Source organism: Capra hircus, chromosome 13, assembly GCF_001704415.2.
Source record: "Capra hircus breed San Clemente chromosome 13, ASM170441v1, whole genome shotgun sequence".
Classification (NCBI taxonomy): domain Eukaryota; kingdom Metazoa; phylum Chordata; class Mammalia; order Artiodactyla; family Bovidae; genus Capra; species Capra hircus.
The window spans coordinates 78958785-78973610 of record NC_030820.1 but is presented as its reverse complement, the minus strand read 5'-3'; the positions used below and the strand labels follow the sequence as shown (position 1 = coordinate 78973610).

At 52.4% G+C, this 14826-nt stretch overlaps 1 protein-coding gene across 3 annotated transcripts in view; it reads left to right on the top strand.

Moving 5' to 3' along the window:
• ATP9A (ATPase phospholipid transporting 9A (putative)) overlaps window positions 1-14826 on the top strand; it is a 129081-nt gene that overhangs the window by 101917 nt on the left and 12338 nt on the right. For all 3 annotated transcript variants that reach the window (XM_018058040.1, XM_018058042.1, XM_018058043.1), the window contains exons 17-23: window positions 579-662; window positions 1996-2166; window positions 5403-5501; window positions 8104-8193; window positions 8276-8420; window positions 9351-9415; window positions 12074-12229. In XM_018058040.1, coding sequence (XP_017913529.1) covers window positions 579-662; window positions 1996-2166; window positions 5403-5501; window positions 8104-8193; window positions 8276-8420; window positions 9351-9415; window positions 12074-12229 — 810 coding nt within the window. The remainder of the gene's footprint in view (window positions 1-578; window positions 663-1995; window positions 2167-5402; window positions 5502-8103; window positions 8194-8275; window positions 8421-9350; window positions 9416-12073; window positions 12230-14826) is intronic.

Below are 14826 nucleotides of genomic sequence, written 5' to 3'. Positions count from 1 at the left end.
TGTGACGTGGGAACTGGCCATACCCTGGAAGGGAGGAACTGCCCGTTGTCTCAGGCCGTTTCTGTGCCATCTCCCAGCTCCAGTTGCAGAATTCACATTTTAAATTCAGTGACAATACATTTCTGATTAGCGAGCTAGCAGTCCCACATGCCGACAGGGGCCGGGCAGGTAAGGCAGGTGACTGAGACGGGCCGGGATGTGCTTTCTGGCAGAGTCACACGGTGTGTGTTAAACATATTGGCACATTCCTCGCCTGACAACTGTGTTTCACGGGAACAGCTGCCTTGTGGTGTCATTGACTGTGGTCATTTGGGAAAGTGCTCTTGTCAGAGGTGCACTTTTTCCAACGAGCCAGAAATATCCAGATTTAAGTCAGACTCTGTTGGCTTAAATTTTGAACCTCTTTTAGAAGGTTTGCTCAGGGAGATCGCTTTAGGAGGAAGCAGTGTTGTGATTTGCCAGGGCTCCTCCCTGGACTGGAAGGGGGTCCCATCTGCTTCAGCCTCCAGCTATCCCCAGGGAGAGGTGGGGACTCAGCTCTCAGCGCGGCTCTCCACTGACCGGCGCCTGCTTTTCAGTGTGGGAACATGGCCCGGGAGGGGCTCCGGGTGCTCGTGGTGGCGAAGAAATCTCTAGCAGAGGAGCAGTATCAAGACTTTGAGGTAAGTGGGTTCTGTGACTTTCCTGTTGGCCTTGAGCCCCGCCCCCCTCGCCATCTTCCCTCCCGTCCTTCTGCTCTGGCCCAGGCCAATGTCATTTCCGAGCACACTAGCTTCTTTTCTCTGCCTAGAACTCTCCTCCCTCGTGGAACCCCGTGGCCTGCCTCGCTTGCTGCCTTTGGGTCTCAGCTCAAATGCTTCCTCCTCCGAGAAGTCTTCCTGGCTCCCCATCTAAGGCAGTCCTACCTCATCCCTTCCCCCGTCACCCTGTTGAGCTTTCTTCATTTGCGTTTATCAATAGCTGTAATATGACGACTTTGTTAATGTGTATATTTCAACGCTCTCTTTAATATCTTCTTTTTGGAATAAAATCTTCTTGAGAGCAAACTTTATTGGTCTGGTTTGCTCTTGTACCCCAGCACTTAGGGTAGAAATTGTAAATCTTCTAGGAAATTTGAAATGAAACCTTTAAATTTGAAATTGTAAACTTTCTTGGGGCTCTGATGTTTTTTAAGCTGTAGAAAGTGTTGGCTGTGAACTAGGTCGTTGACTTTCACAGCCAAGCCTTCCGGTATAAATATGTCTTGTTAATTGTCATCCTGTCCCATGGACTGTGTGCTCCTTGAGGAGGGGTCCTTGTTGTACCCCCTGTCCTGGCACAAAGCTAAACGACTATATTTATACATGACTGGAAGGGAGAGAGAGAGCAGGCTGCAGGGAGAGGCTTCTGGGGGCCTTGACCTGCTCCACCCGGATAAACTGTGCTTGAGTCTGTCCCTTTCACAGGCGTGAGTTCTCTGTGAAGTTTGATTTAACAGGAGTTCTAGCCCTGATGCATTCTACTGTTTTCTGAACTTTAAAGGCATATGCTTTGAAATGACCATATCCTTGCTAACCGTATAAAGAGGGGTTAAACGGAAGGGTTGGGTCAGTAGTCTTTGGAAGTGGGATGTCGTCTTTAGACAACCTGGTTCTTGGTTACAGTGTATGTTTATGGGGGAGAACCTACTGTTTTTTGAGGTCTAGAGTTGTGCTAATCCTTGTGAAAACTCAGTCCAGTCGGGGCTATTATTGTCTCTTTGTGGAGGAAGACAACTGAGGCTCAGAGAAGTTTAGCGACCTGCTGGGAGTTGTGCAGCAGGTGAGCGTAGAGCGAAGGCTGGGACTCTGGTCTCCACCTCTGGTGTCTGGGCTGATGAGCTTGGAAGGAGGCCGAAGATCTCAGTTTCACCACTTTGAGGTTCACCCAGGGGCTGGGGTCCCTGCCCTAAGCGGGCCTGGCCTGCCGTGCACCTCCCCACGCCACGGCGTGACCGTGGTCCCTGGTGTGTCCCAGGCCCGCTATGTCCAGGCCAAACTGAGCGTGCATGACCGCTCCCTGAAAGTGGCCACGGTGATCGAGAGCCTGGAGATGGAGATGGAGCTGCTGTGCCTGACGGGGGTGGAGGACCAGCTGCAGGCGGACGTGAGGCCCACCCTGGAGACGCTGAGGAACGCCGGCATCAAGGTACGGCGCGCCTGCCGCCTGGTAGCAGATCCAGGCTTGGGCGAGTGGGCTCTTCAGTGGAGGCTGAAAATTAGAGATGGGGCAGAGGGTGGAAGCGGTGACAGGGAGCACAGGGAGCCAGATTCGGACGGTGACCTGAAGCGCTCCATCCTTCCTGTGCTGACAGCCCGCTTTCAGAAGACGTCCTGTGTGTCCTTCTGCCGGTGGCTGCCCTCTGCACACTGGGTTCCATGAAGGCAGGCCCGGGAGCTTCACCTTAGCTCAGGCCCTCCGTATCCTGCATGCTTGGGGTATCTGTTACATCCTTGTCGAGTGGCCAGCCAGCCAGCTGTTTTATGGTCTAGGTGAATGAATAGCTGCCTGGCAGAGTGACCGCCCGCCCCAGCACCCTGCGGTGTTCATGTTCTTGTACTCTCCTGTTTGGGGGCCAGAAAGTTCATATCCAGTTGTTTAATCTGGAGAGGCCAGTAGAGGGCGTCTGGGGAGCAGGCTCCATCTCAGTGGACCCAAGAGAGGGATTAGCAAGCTCTTGGGTTACCAAGTCAAAGTGTTAGTTGCTCAGTCATGTCTGATTCTTTGTGACCCCATGGACTGTAGCCCACCAGGCTCCTCTGTCTATGGAGTTCTCCAGGCAAGAATACTGGCGTGGGCTGCCATTCCCTTCTCCTGGGGATCTTCCCAACCCAGGGATGGAACCTGGGTCTCCTGCATTGCAGGCAGATTCTTTACCGTATGAGCCACCGGGGAAGCCCTATGGGTTAGAAGCTCCTGAAGATAACGTCGGTTAGTGGCCTGTCTCTACCCAACCACGTCCTGGGGCCCGCGTCTAGCAGGCGTCCTTATGAGCAGGATGGTGTGAACAAGAGGCATGAGGCCTGCGGTCATAAACCAGCTCCGGCCACCTTCTAGCCCACGGGGGCTCACGCGTGTGTGGGCGTGTCTCACTGCAAACCAAAGTGTCACTTGTCTTTGGCCCACAGGCCTGGTTCATTGCAAGGAAATCGCCAGTGAGATCCCGTTTCTGCACAAAGTCTGATGTCAGAGAGGCCCATTTCTGACGCCTTGGGGCATGTTGTGTTTGTTCCTGCCAGTTTCTAAAACCTCTCCTCTAGGAACCTGGGAGATTCCAAGTTTCTGCCACTGGCTTTGTCCTGAGGTTTTTTCCCCTCCTTAAAACCATTCTCTCCAAAAGAGGTGTTTTATTCATAGAGCGTGCACTGGACTTTGCTGGTTTCCATTGTGAGGGGGAGGGCGTGGAGTGTATAGTTAGGGGTCTGGCTAGCTTGTGATGACCGTCTAACGTGTGGTGTTTCACAGGCCAGGAGGCGTTAGAACTTGGGAACTTCCACTTCACTCTCTTCCTGGGTGCAGCCCCCCAGGCCGCGCAAGGTGCCTCCACACGCAGGCTCTCATGCCGGGAACCACAGACCTGGGACTGGGGCTTCCCCGTGGGGCCCTGCCTGTGTTTCTGCGAGGGATGTAGCCTCAGTGCGCTCAGGACTTTCCATGGTTTTCTGGAACTCTAGCCTTCCAGCTCCTGTCCCAGGGTTTGCTCTCTTACAGAGAACCCTGAAGACTGGCGCCGAACTGGGATCACTTAAAACAACATTGTTATTTATTTGTAATTGGAGGATAATTGCTTTACAGTGTTGTGTGGGTTTCTGCCACACATCAGCATGAATCAGCCAGCAGTATACATATGCCCCCTCCCTCTTGAACAACAGCACTGTTTTTAAGACCAGGTGGGAGATGGAGGGAAAACACCGACATACTCTGGGGGTCAAATCCAGAGGCAAGGGGCCCCCAGCAGGGCCTGGTGCCTGGGGGTTCAAATCCTGCCTCCCCACCGACGACTTCTGTGGCCCTTGACTGGTGGCCTGACTTCACAGCACCTCCATTTCCTGTCTCATAAGGGTGTGTGAAGGGACAGTGCCCTGAACCCTTGGTTAAATGCACAGAGCTGAGGCGGTGCCTGGCATGGTGAAGAACCTTCATGGTTATTTTCTTCCCTGCTCTTCCCCTCATGCCAAGGTGTCCCTGTCCCATGACTCTAAGGTGCCTGCACCCCCACCCCCGTCCTGGGAGCAGAGATAACAGTTAAAGAGTGAACAGGCGGAGCCGGAAGCACATTGGTTTAGACTCCGCAGATCTGGGTTCTGGGCCTGGTCAGGACAGGGGCTAGCCCTGTGGCTCTGGGGAGCTCACCTACCCTCTCTGAGCCCACAGCAGTGAGACGCAGAATTTCTGTTATAGGGTGATGAGGAACCTGGCATGTTTACCGTTGGCAGTTTACAGCTAGGGTGAAGCTCCCTGGGGCATCCCTGGTGGCTCAGACAGTAAAGAACCTGCCTGCAGTGCAGGAAACTCAGGTTTGGTCCCTGGATGGGGAAGGTCCCCTGCAGAAGGGAATGGCAGCCCACTCCAGTATTCTGGCCTGGAGAATCCCATGGACAGAGGAGCCTGGCGGACTACACTCAATGAGGTCGCAGAGAGTCGATAAACACTTTCACGTTCAAGCCTCCTGAGATCACACAGGGGAATCCGACTGTGTGGAAAGGTCCCATGTAACGTGACAAATCGGAGAAGGCAGTGGCACCCGACTCCAGTACTCTTGCCTGGAAAATCCCATGGACAGAGGAGCCTGGAAGGCTGCAGTCCATGGGGTTGCTGAGGGTTGGACACGACTGAGCGACTTCACTTCACTTTTCACTTTCATGCATTGGAGAAGGAAATGGCAACCCACTCCAGTGTTCTTGCCTGGAGAATCCCAGGGACGAGGGAGCCTGGTGGGCTGCCGTCTATGAGGTCGCATAGAGTCGGACACGACTGAAGCGACTTAGCAGCAGCAGCAGCAACGTGACGAATCAGTTTCTTGTAGGACATGGAAGCAATCCCCCATCCATACAGCCTCCCCCTTCGTTGAGATTATTTACTGCTTTCAGAAACATTCCCAGAAGGGGGGTTAGGAGGGCAGCGGCTGGGCTTCTCGTGTCTGCCAAGGCACGCTGGGCCGTTTCCCGAAAGTGCTGCGCCAGCTTCTGCTCCTCCAGCAGCAGGCAACAGGGTCTTGAAGCCCTTGAACCAGGGCTTTCCCTGCAGTGCTTGGGGGACACTGTAAGCCTAGAGGTAGTTGGAGCTTATCAGTTCAGCGTGATGTGTTTGGAAACCCAGCTGACACGGACGACAGGCCGGCCTGAAGGCTCACCGAGGGGACGTCTTCCCTGCGGTCATTTCAGGTTTGGATGCTGACGGGAGACAAGCTGGAGACAGCTACATGCACAGCGAAGAACGCACATCTGGTGACCAGGAACCAGGACATCCACATTTTTCGGCTGGTAAAGCATTCTCGCTTCAGGGCCTTGTGGCGAGGGTGGGATGCTCTGTTTGCCCTGTAACCTCATAATCTCACGTGGGGCCCCGTAGGGAGAGGGGGAGGATGTTAACCACCTAGGGTAGGGGGAGCTCAGGGCACTGGCTTGGGTGGACTTACTGAATGGCCCAGGTGAGGCTGAAGGATTCCTTCCAGACGTGGTGCAGGGGCTCCTGGTGACCACCTCGCGTTAACTCGTGCTCTTGACCTGCTGGGGCCATGGTCCCTTGGAGAAGATGACGGGATGCAGATAAGCTCGTACACGTGAAACTACGCATATGAGTCTAGGGTTTCTCTGAACCCTTGAAAGCCAAGTCCTTGGGTAGGAAATAAATTCGAGATCACAGGTACTGGCCTGTCTACCTTCCTGAAGGAAACCGTTGAGGGGGCCTTTAGAAGGAGGCGTGGTGGGTGGCAAAGGAGAATTCCCTGCCCTGGTGGCAAGCCCTTGGCCAAACAGTGCAGGCAAGAGGAGCCACTCCAGGGCCCGAAGCTGAGGACTGTGATTAGCTTTACTGAGGCATGAGGCAAGAGCCACTGATCTCCTCCAGGGCTGAATATGGTGGTCCTGAGTGTCTGCCACCAGAGCCACCGAGCCAAACAGCTGGGGGTTCTCTAGATGTTCTAGGGGTCTCCCCCCACCACCACCCCTGCCTTTGGTCCATAGCACGTTGAAGCTTTAAAAAATCTAGCGGTTTCTGGAATAGCCCAACCAGCGTCACACAGAGGCAGGGCAGATATGGCAGACCCTCATTATTCATGGATTCTGTATTTGCAGATCTGCCCACTCATTACAATTTATTCATCACCCAAAAATTCATACTCGAGCTGCCTTAAGAGTCGTATATGGCAGGTGACGCCACATGTGCAGAGTGGCGTCACCTGCCGAGCAGGTTCCCAGCTGAGGCGGAGCCAGGCGACGCTCCACCGTCTTGTACCAGCCCTCAGGTCGACGCAGGGGTCCTTTCAGTGTATTCAGTGCCACCTGTTTTTTTTGCATTTTTGTGGGGTTTTTGTTCGCAATCTCATGGTTTAAAATGGTCCTCAGCACAGAGCTTAGTACTGACCATGTCCCTGAGTGCAAGAAGGCTGTGACACATCTCCCAGAGATGAGCGTCCTTCAGGTGTGAGTTATGGTCCTGTTGGCCACGAGTCTAGTGTTAACGAGCCAACTATACCTATGTATATTACTAAAAAACTTTTTGAGGTATAGTTGATACACAACGTTATATGTTTCACATGTGCAACATATTGGCTTACAGTTTTTTTAATGGTATACGGAGAAGGAAATGGCACCCCACTCCAGTATTCTTGCCTGGAGAATCCCATGGACAGAGGAGCCTGGCAGGCTAAAACCCATGGGGTCGCAAAGAGTTGGACATGACTGAAGCACCTTAGCACACACTGCATTTATAATTATAAAATATTGGCTAGATTCCCCGTGTTATACAACAGTCTGTAGCTTATTTATGTTATACACAGTTGTTTGTATCTTTTAATCCTTTACCCCTATCTTGCCCCTCCTCTTCCCTATTCACAGTTAGCGTGTTCTCTGTATCTGTCTCTTTATATTCATTCGTTTTATTTTTCAGATTCCACATATTAGTGACAGCATACAGTATTTGTCTTTCTCTGACTTATTTCGGCAGTATATATTTTCAAAGATGTCTTTAAACAGAGACACGTAGAAATCAAGGTTATGTAATGACCGATGGACAAAAATATAGTGACGAGAGGCTCAGAGGAGCCTAACCCTGTATCTCCCCCAGCAGCAGTGGTTCAGTAATCACTGACCGTTCACAGCGGCTTCACAGAACATCACTGTTGGACGTAACGAGAACACGCTGTATGCTCTAGGATTCTGGCAGACTATGGCTGTGTGCTGGTCACCTGTTGTTTTTTTTTTTTAATAAAGTTTTATTTAAATGCAAGATCTGCCCATCTGTTTAGGATTGTCTGTGGCTGCTTTGGCAGTGTAGCAGCGGAGGGGTAGTTGTGGCAGACTGTGGTCCACAGAGCATATCATACTTAACACCTGATTCTTTATAGAAAAGCCAGCCGCCAGCTCTGAAATGGACAGGCTGTGCTCCTTTAGCCAAGCTAACACATGCCCTGCGTCCGTTTCCTTGCTCCTCCAGCCAGGCTAGCACATCGCGCCTGCGTCCGTGTCCTTGCTCCTCCAGCCAGGCCAGCACATCGCGCCTGCGTCCGTGTCCTTGCTCATACAGTAGAGCCTGGCAGCGCCCTTGTGAGAAGTAAAGGGGTGAAAGTTCAGGAATAGTGCTTAGCACAGTGCGGGCGCAGAATGAAAGGACACTGGCTTTTTGCTCTTCCCTTGATTATGTGGCTCCCAGCCTTCCTGGGGGAAAGGCAAGGGGATGGTTGGTGTGCAGACCCCCCTGATGCCCACAGTCACAGCAAACAGGGTCTGCTCTGGCTCAGGGGTCGGTGGCAGGGGAGGGTGGGGTTCTAGGCCAGGGGCCTGGCCCTCACGGGAGCCCCAGGAAGTCGCCACTTGTTCCCAGCGGCTCAGAGCGCAAGGCCTCCTTCACCATCTTCCCTTACAGGTGACCAACCGCGGCGAGGCGCACCTGGAGCTGAACGCCTTCCGCAGGAAGCATGACTGCGCGCTGGTCATCTCCGGAGACTCCCTGGAGGTGGGCGCCGGGACCCCCGGGAGCTGGCACGGGGCGGAGGGGGACCGTGGCCGACCCAGCCCCTCTCCCCCGTTGCCGCCAGGTGTGCCTCAAGTACTACGAGTACGAATTCATGGAGCTGGCCTGCCAGTGCCCGGCCGTGGTCTGCTGCCGCTGCGCACCCACCCAGAAGGCGCAGATCGTGCGTCTGCTCCAGGAGCGCACCGGGAGGCTGACCTGTGCAGTAGGTAGGCCCGCGGCCGCGCCCGCTCACCTGCAGCGGGACGGGGGGACGGGCCCGCCGCGCCTGCGCCGGGTGACCTTCGGCGGCGAGGCCCCACGGCTGCCCGTGACCCTCCAGGGGACGCCTGGTGACCTTTGGGGGATGGGCCCGCCGCGCCTGCGCCGGGTGACCTTCGGGGGCGGGGCCCCACAGCCGCGCGCTGCAGGTTCCCAGGCCCCTTGACCCAGGCCGTGACATTGATACCCCTTCCCCTCTTTGGCCTGTTTCTGTCGCCATTATTTTCAAGTACTTTGCTCTGAGAAAGCGTCCAGAAGGACCTTCCTCCTCGGTTTGTGCCTTGTTGACTAGTGATACCAGTGCAGCAAAGCCGCGGGGGTGAAGAAGACTACCTGTGGAGAGGGGTCTGGCTCCGGTCTGCAGGCTTTCCCTAGCTGGGGGTCCGCGGGGGTCTTGGTTTCCCCGTCGGGAGCCGGTCTCCTTATTGGTAGAATGGGAGAGGACCCGCGGTTCCCTGGAGAGGTGCCTGGGCGGATTCAGAAGGGCCGTAGCCTTTACGAGGTGCCTGCAGCAGTCGCAGTAAGCCGGGCAGCACCTGTCATCGCTGATGGTGATGATGATGGGACCCCCACCCCTCGGAGGCAGGCCCCGAGGGGCTGTAGACCCCCACGCGGCGTGGACACAGCCCCCTTGCTCAGTGAGTCAGCCAGGCCCCTCGACCAGTTGCCCTGTCCCTCTGACTCTCTGCTCCTCTGCCTGTAAAAGAAGCTGATTCCGCAGGCTGTTGGAGAGACTGAGTGAACAGAACAGGACAGAAACGTAGCCTGCGACGGGAGGCAGCAGTGGGCGAGTCTGGAAAGTGACCGGGAAAAGCGCGGTCCTGTTTCTCGCCTCTCCGTCCTTGCTGACCTTCCTGTCTGGTCTGTACGCCCCGCAGGCGATGGTGGCAATGACGTCAGCATGATCCAGGAGTCGGACTGCGGCGTGGGCGTGGAGGGAAAGGTGAGCATGGATCGGGGCGTGTGCGCTGATTTCTGCCCCAGAGTCAGCGTTAGGGCATTAGGTGGTGGTCGTGAGGATGTCACAGGGGAGCCGCTCTGCTCCACCAGCTGGGGTTTCCCTTTCCCTCCGAGATGCAGCTTCGGTGCTTCTGAAAATTCTCGATTAGAATTACAGAGCATAAGGAACCACATCTGGTAATTACCTAGTGTTACTACCGGGAAGTCAGAGATCGGTGTCCGGGTATCTTACGGACAAACGCTGAGTCTTTGCTTGCCCAGACCTAATCTTTTTTAGTGTCTTGCTGCATTCTTGGGGTGCAGCGAATGTACTCCAAATGCTTCCCTGGGAGTGTTGTTAGTAAAAGCGTTAGTTTCACACTGTGGGTCATCTCTCAGGGATTATGGAAGAATGGAGCATGGTTTGCTCCTGCCTAAAATGCTGTGGCAGCTGCAGATTTTTAAAGGTTGTGTGTTACAGTCATCTTTCTTTTTCCTTCCCTGTCAACTGTGTGCCTGCCAGTAATCGTTTGCCCTGCCCTCTGTCCTTTGTGACTTGAGATGAACATAGGCCACAAAGTTGAGCCCACAGTTGTTAGCTCTGAGTGTGGAGTGAGAGTGTGGAGGCCTTGAAGGAGGGCCAGAGATGCTCTCTATCATATATAGACAAAATGCATATAGACATATATGTCATATATAGACATATATGCATTTTGTCATATATATTTCTTTATACATCTCTGTACATTCATGCATCTGGATTTTCCAAAAAAAGTTTGTTTTCCTTTCCACCTTTTTCCCCTGGTTTTCTGGTCCTCATCCAGTTGACAGTTGCTTGAAGTTGCAGAGCTAAATGATCCTTGAAGAAGATGTTGGGTCTGAAATCTGTATGATTCCTTTAATGCAGGTTGTAAAAAGCACAGTTGAGGTTAATAGATGGAATTCTTTACACGATGCTGTATAGTACGAGAACATTTTCTCTTCTGTTAAAAGTTATAGTCTGCTTCCTTTGTTTTTTGGAGTGTAAAAGTGACAAGTGCTCACAGTAAGAAAACCACAACAATGTAGAAATGGGTAAAGAGCATTTTTTTCTTTCGGACAGCTGCATCAAACTAATAACAGTGGTTATTCTCCTAGAATTTTTGTCTACGTGTATACCACTTGTTATGGGGATGTATATAATTTATATGGACACACACATATATACATGGAATTCCCAGGTGGCTCAGTGGTAAAGAATCTGCCTGCCAAGCAGGAGATGCAGATTCGATCTCTGGGTCAGGAAGAGCCTCTGGAGGAGGAAATGGCAACCCACTCCAGTGTTCTTGCGTGGGAAATCCCATGGACAGAGGGGCCAGGTGGGCTACAGTCCACGAAGTCGCAGAGTCAGACATGACTTAGCAACTAAACAACCACCACCTATATGCGTACACCTCACGCACATGTATGATTCTCATGTGTAATTTAACATTTAAAACATTATACTATGTTTTTTTACAAATGAAACTTCCCTAAATCTGCCGTACCTTAGATTTCTTTATACATCAGAACATGTAGATACATCATTTTGTATATTTCCTCGAACTTTCTATTTTGAAAAATGTAACTCCTTCAGAAAAGTCGAGCTAGGACAATGAGCACCTGTTTACTCTTTGCTTTGATTATTTACCAGTTATTCGCGTTTGTCACATTCTCCTCCCCCTTCCCTCTCTGTCTCAATCAGCTGAAAGTAAGTTGCAGATATGTTACCCTCAGTGCTTCAGGGTGGATCTCTTAAGAAAGAGGGCATTTTTCTACATAAGCAAAATAGCATCGCCATCATGGTCTCATTTCTTCAGGGGTCCCCAAAATGTTTAAGAAAGAAATCCCGGCAGCAGTGGAGGCTCACACACCACGTTTACTTGGGCCTTTCGCGTCTGTGTGCTCTCCTCTAACGGAGAACCCTTCTCTCTGCCTGTTTTGTGGTAGAGGTGGTGTGTTTCAGGACGTTGATTCTTGAAGCGTTCAGGCAATTGGAGCACAATCCCATGACGTCTGTGGGACGGGTGGGCTTGCTTATGGTCCTGTGTGTTTGGTGTAAGGGGCGCATAAGAGGAGTTTATGCCTTCCTGTTCACCAGGAGGCCGTGACGTCCATCTGTCCCATTGATAGCATCTGTCACGTGCCTTTAAAGAATCCCGTAATGTGGCTGCACTCTAAATTGTTTTCAGTTCTGTGAATGTGCAAAGCTGTGTTTGGGAATGTTCAATTTAGTACCATCAGGAGCATCGCCTGCCACCCCCCCACCCCCCCTCCCCCGCCCCATACACTTAACTCTTAAGGGAGCTGAGTGCTCACTGCCTGCCTTGGAATGATTCTTTGCTCCTGACTCCCATTATGGGTTGGGCCTAACCCCCAAGGCTTAATACTAGATCTGTTTGACCTCCCAATTATGACTATCTGTGCTTTAGAATGTTTTTTATTTAAATAAATTCCTCTTTTAAAATCAGATTTAGACTCAGACCACCAACTGTGTATGGCTGGAAACCAAAGAATTTCTTTATTGAAGTTCTTCAAAGATCTCCTTACCAGCCTCTTGCTTTTTCAATTAAAAAAAAAAAACATGTGTTTGCCTTGACCTCCCGTGCCCCTGATGGCGCCCGATGTCGACGTCCGGTCCCAGGAGGGCAAGCAGGCTTCACTGGCCGCCGACTTCTCCATCACTCAGTTCCGGCACCTCGGCCGCCTGCTCATGGTGCATGGCCGCAACAGCTACAAGCGCTCAGCCGCCCTCAGCCAGTTCGTCATCCACAGGAGCCTCTGCATCAGCGCCATGCAGGTGGGCGCGCGGGCGCGTGGGCGCACGGGGGGCTGCTGTGGAGAGTGCCTGAGAAGCAGCTTTGGAACGGTGACCCCGCCGGGCCAGTTCCAGCCCTCCTCTCTGCACCACTCCCCCCGCAACTCCTAAAGAGCTCGGAGCGCCTGCCTGGAGCCCTCCTGTGTGGGGGCCAAGGCTGGGCTTGCTCTGCAGAGTGTCAACGGTAGGGCCTGGCTGGGGCACGAGATGGACAGTGGTGTAGGTGACTTGGGTTCGTGTATTGGGGTGAGTTGTCATCCTTAGTTTGCCAGAGAGAAGGACGCAGAGGTAAACGCCAAATGAATAGTCCAGCACAGAGTTTTCCGCATGCAGAATCGAGGACCACCAGAGAGCAGCCACAGACAAACAGTGTGCCTTTTTTGAGAGCGTCCGGTACCCTGGGCAGCAGGTTAAGTGTTCACAAAGCAGGGGCACCTGCAGTCTTCACTGTGGTCTGTGCCCATTCTACAGATGGGGAAGCTGAGGCTCAGTGAGGGTGAGGAATTGGCACAGTATCCTTCAGGGATTTAGTCCACCCAGGCAGGGGCCCTGGTGCCTGCCCTGTTACTCCAGGTCTCCCCTCTGCCTTCCATTCTGGGGGGCATGTGTTGCCTCCACCTAAGGGGGCACTCAGTGAAAGTGGGACAGCCCAGTGCACCTCAGCTCTGCCTCCAGCGCAGCCAGGCTGGGGGTCCAGCGTGCTCAGCCCAGTTGTCCGTCCTCTCGGGGAGTTGAAAGTGTTCATTGCGCAGTCGTGTCTGACTCTTTGTGACGCCACGGACTGTAGCCCATCAGGGTCCTCTGTCCGCTGGAATTCTCCAGGCTAGAACACTGTACTGGGTTGCCATTTCTTCCTTCAGGGGATCTTCCTGACCCAGGGGTCAGACCCAAAGAGTAACATCTTGCTTTTTCACAAAGGATTCCAGAATGTATGAGGTATCTTCCCATCTTCTGTCCCCCCCAGCTCCTTCATAGTCTATCACTGGGCCGTGGCAGTGAAGTCGTGGTACGGAGGAGGCTCAAAGCAGGGAAAGAAAACATTTTGGGTGTTGAACATCTATTGGCTGATTTTCTTCCTTGGGCATTTAGGTGAAAAAGAGCCCCAGTTAAGTGGTGAGAACTTATGAATGGTTCATCTTGGACCCGTATCCCCAGGTGTCTCTGAGACCTTGAGCAAGTCACGTTACCACTCTGGGCTTCAGTCTTTCTACCTGTCAAGGGGGCATCACTCTGTTCAAGGGTCTTGGCCCTGGCCCTGCAGAGAGGGCTACTTTGAGAAGCAGAGAGTTTTATTAAGGCATCAAGTGCTGAAGGCATCCTTACATCATAAATAAAAGCAAAACAGGCTAATGTGTAAAGCTAAGGTGAGGTTTTATCCTTTTCCTTTTTTATTGTGGTAAAAGTCACATAATGTACAACGTCGTTTAAACCACACGTAAGTGTGCACTGCAGCGGCGTTGCGTACAGCGTTCGCAAGGCTGTGCGATTCTCACCATCGTCTATCTCCTGAATCTCTCACTTTTCTAAACTGAAACTCTGCCCATTAAACACCAGCTCCCCATTCCTCCTCCCAGCCCTGGAATCTACCAGTGTACTTTATGACTCTCTGAATTTGACCATTCTAGGTTAAGGTGTTGTTTTAATGTGTGGGGAAGCTGTTTAATCATATGCGAAAGACACCCTGCCTTCAGGAGGATTCCCCCTCCACTGGCTCATCTGTGCATCTGCGGGGGTGGGCTGGGGGCGGTTCTGTTTTCAATATCTATTGCACTTATGAGTGAAGGAGCTTTAAAGTGATTTTCATCAACACGATTAAAATGCTAACAGATGCCGTGGTTCATCAGACCACATCTGTACTTTTATGTTATGTAAGCTCATCAGTTGGACTGGATAATGTCATGGTTTTAATCACTGGGAGATTAATCAACTCATTCTCAGGCAAACACACACAAGCTGGCCTGGATGAATTTACTTCTATAATGCCCGTATGTTACCATAGACATGGATTCAGAAAAAAACAATTTTAGCGTGAGGAATTGTTCTTTGTGCTATCGAGGGAAAAAACAAACCAACCACTCCCTCATCCCCAGTAAAAAACCCCTTAACCCTGTGCACTGTGCCAAAAGTAACTGGTTGAGAGAGTCCCCTTAGAGTTGTGCCTTGACAGTGGCCTCTGAAATAGATGAAGATATGGCACGTTTATTTTCCACACTGCTGTTTCCAGGGTGAAGGTGTTATCGTCAGTCTGGCCCATTTAGAGGAAGAGGTTCCTGACTGATTTGCAAAACTGAACACCAGGATTCTTGACCTTTTTACAATCCTCCTTCCTGGGCAGCAGCCTGTGTGAAAAGTCATCTGAAAGGGGGCTTTCACCTTTCAGTTCCGAAGTCACAACCAGGGCAGGGCCAGGCTGCCCGTGACCATGGGCCTCGGCGCCACCTGCATCCTGAGCTCTGTACCAAGCCAAGGCCCGCGACAGGCGATGAGGGCGACAGGTCTCTGGTTCCACACTCTTTCTAGCCACTAGGCTGGCCCAGCCTTTCCTTCCATTTGTTGTTCGGCCGCTCAGTCGTGTCTGA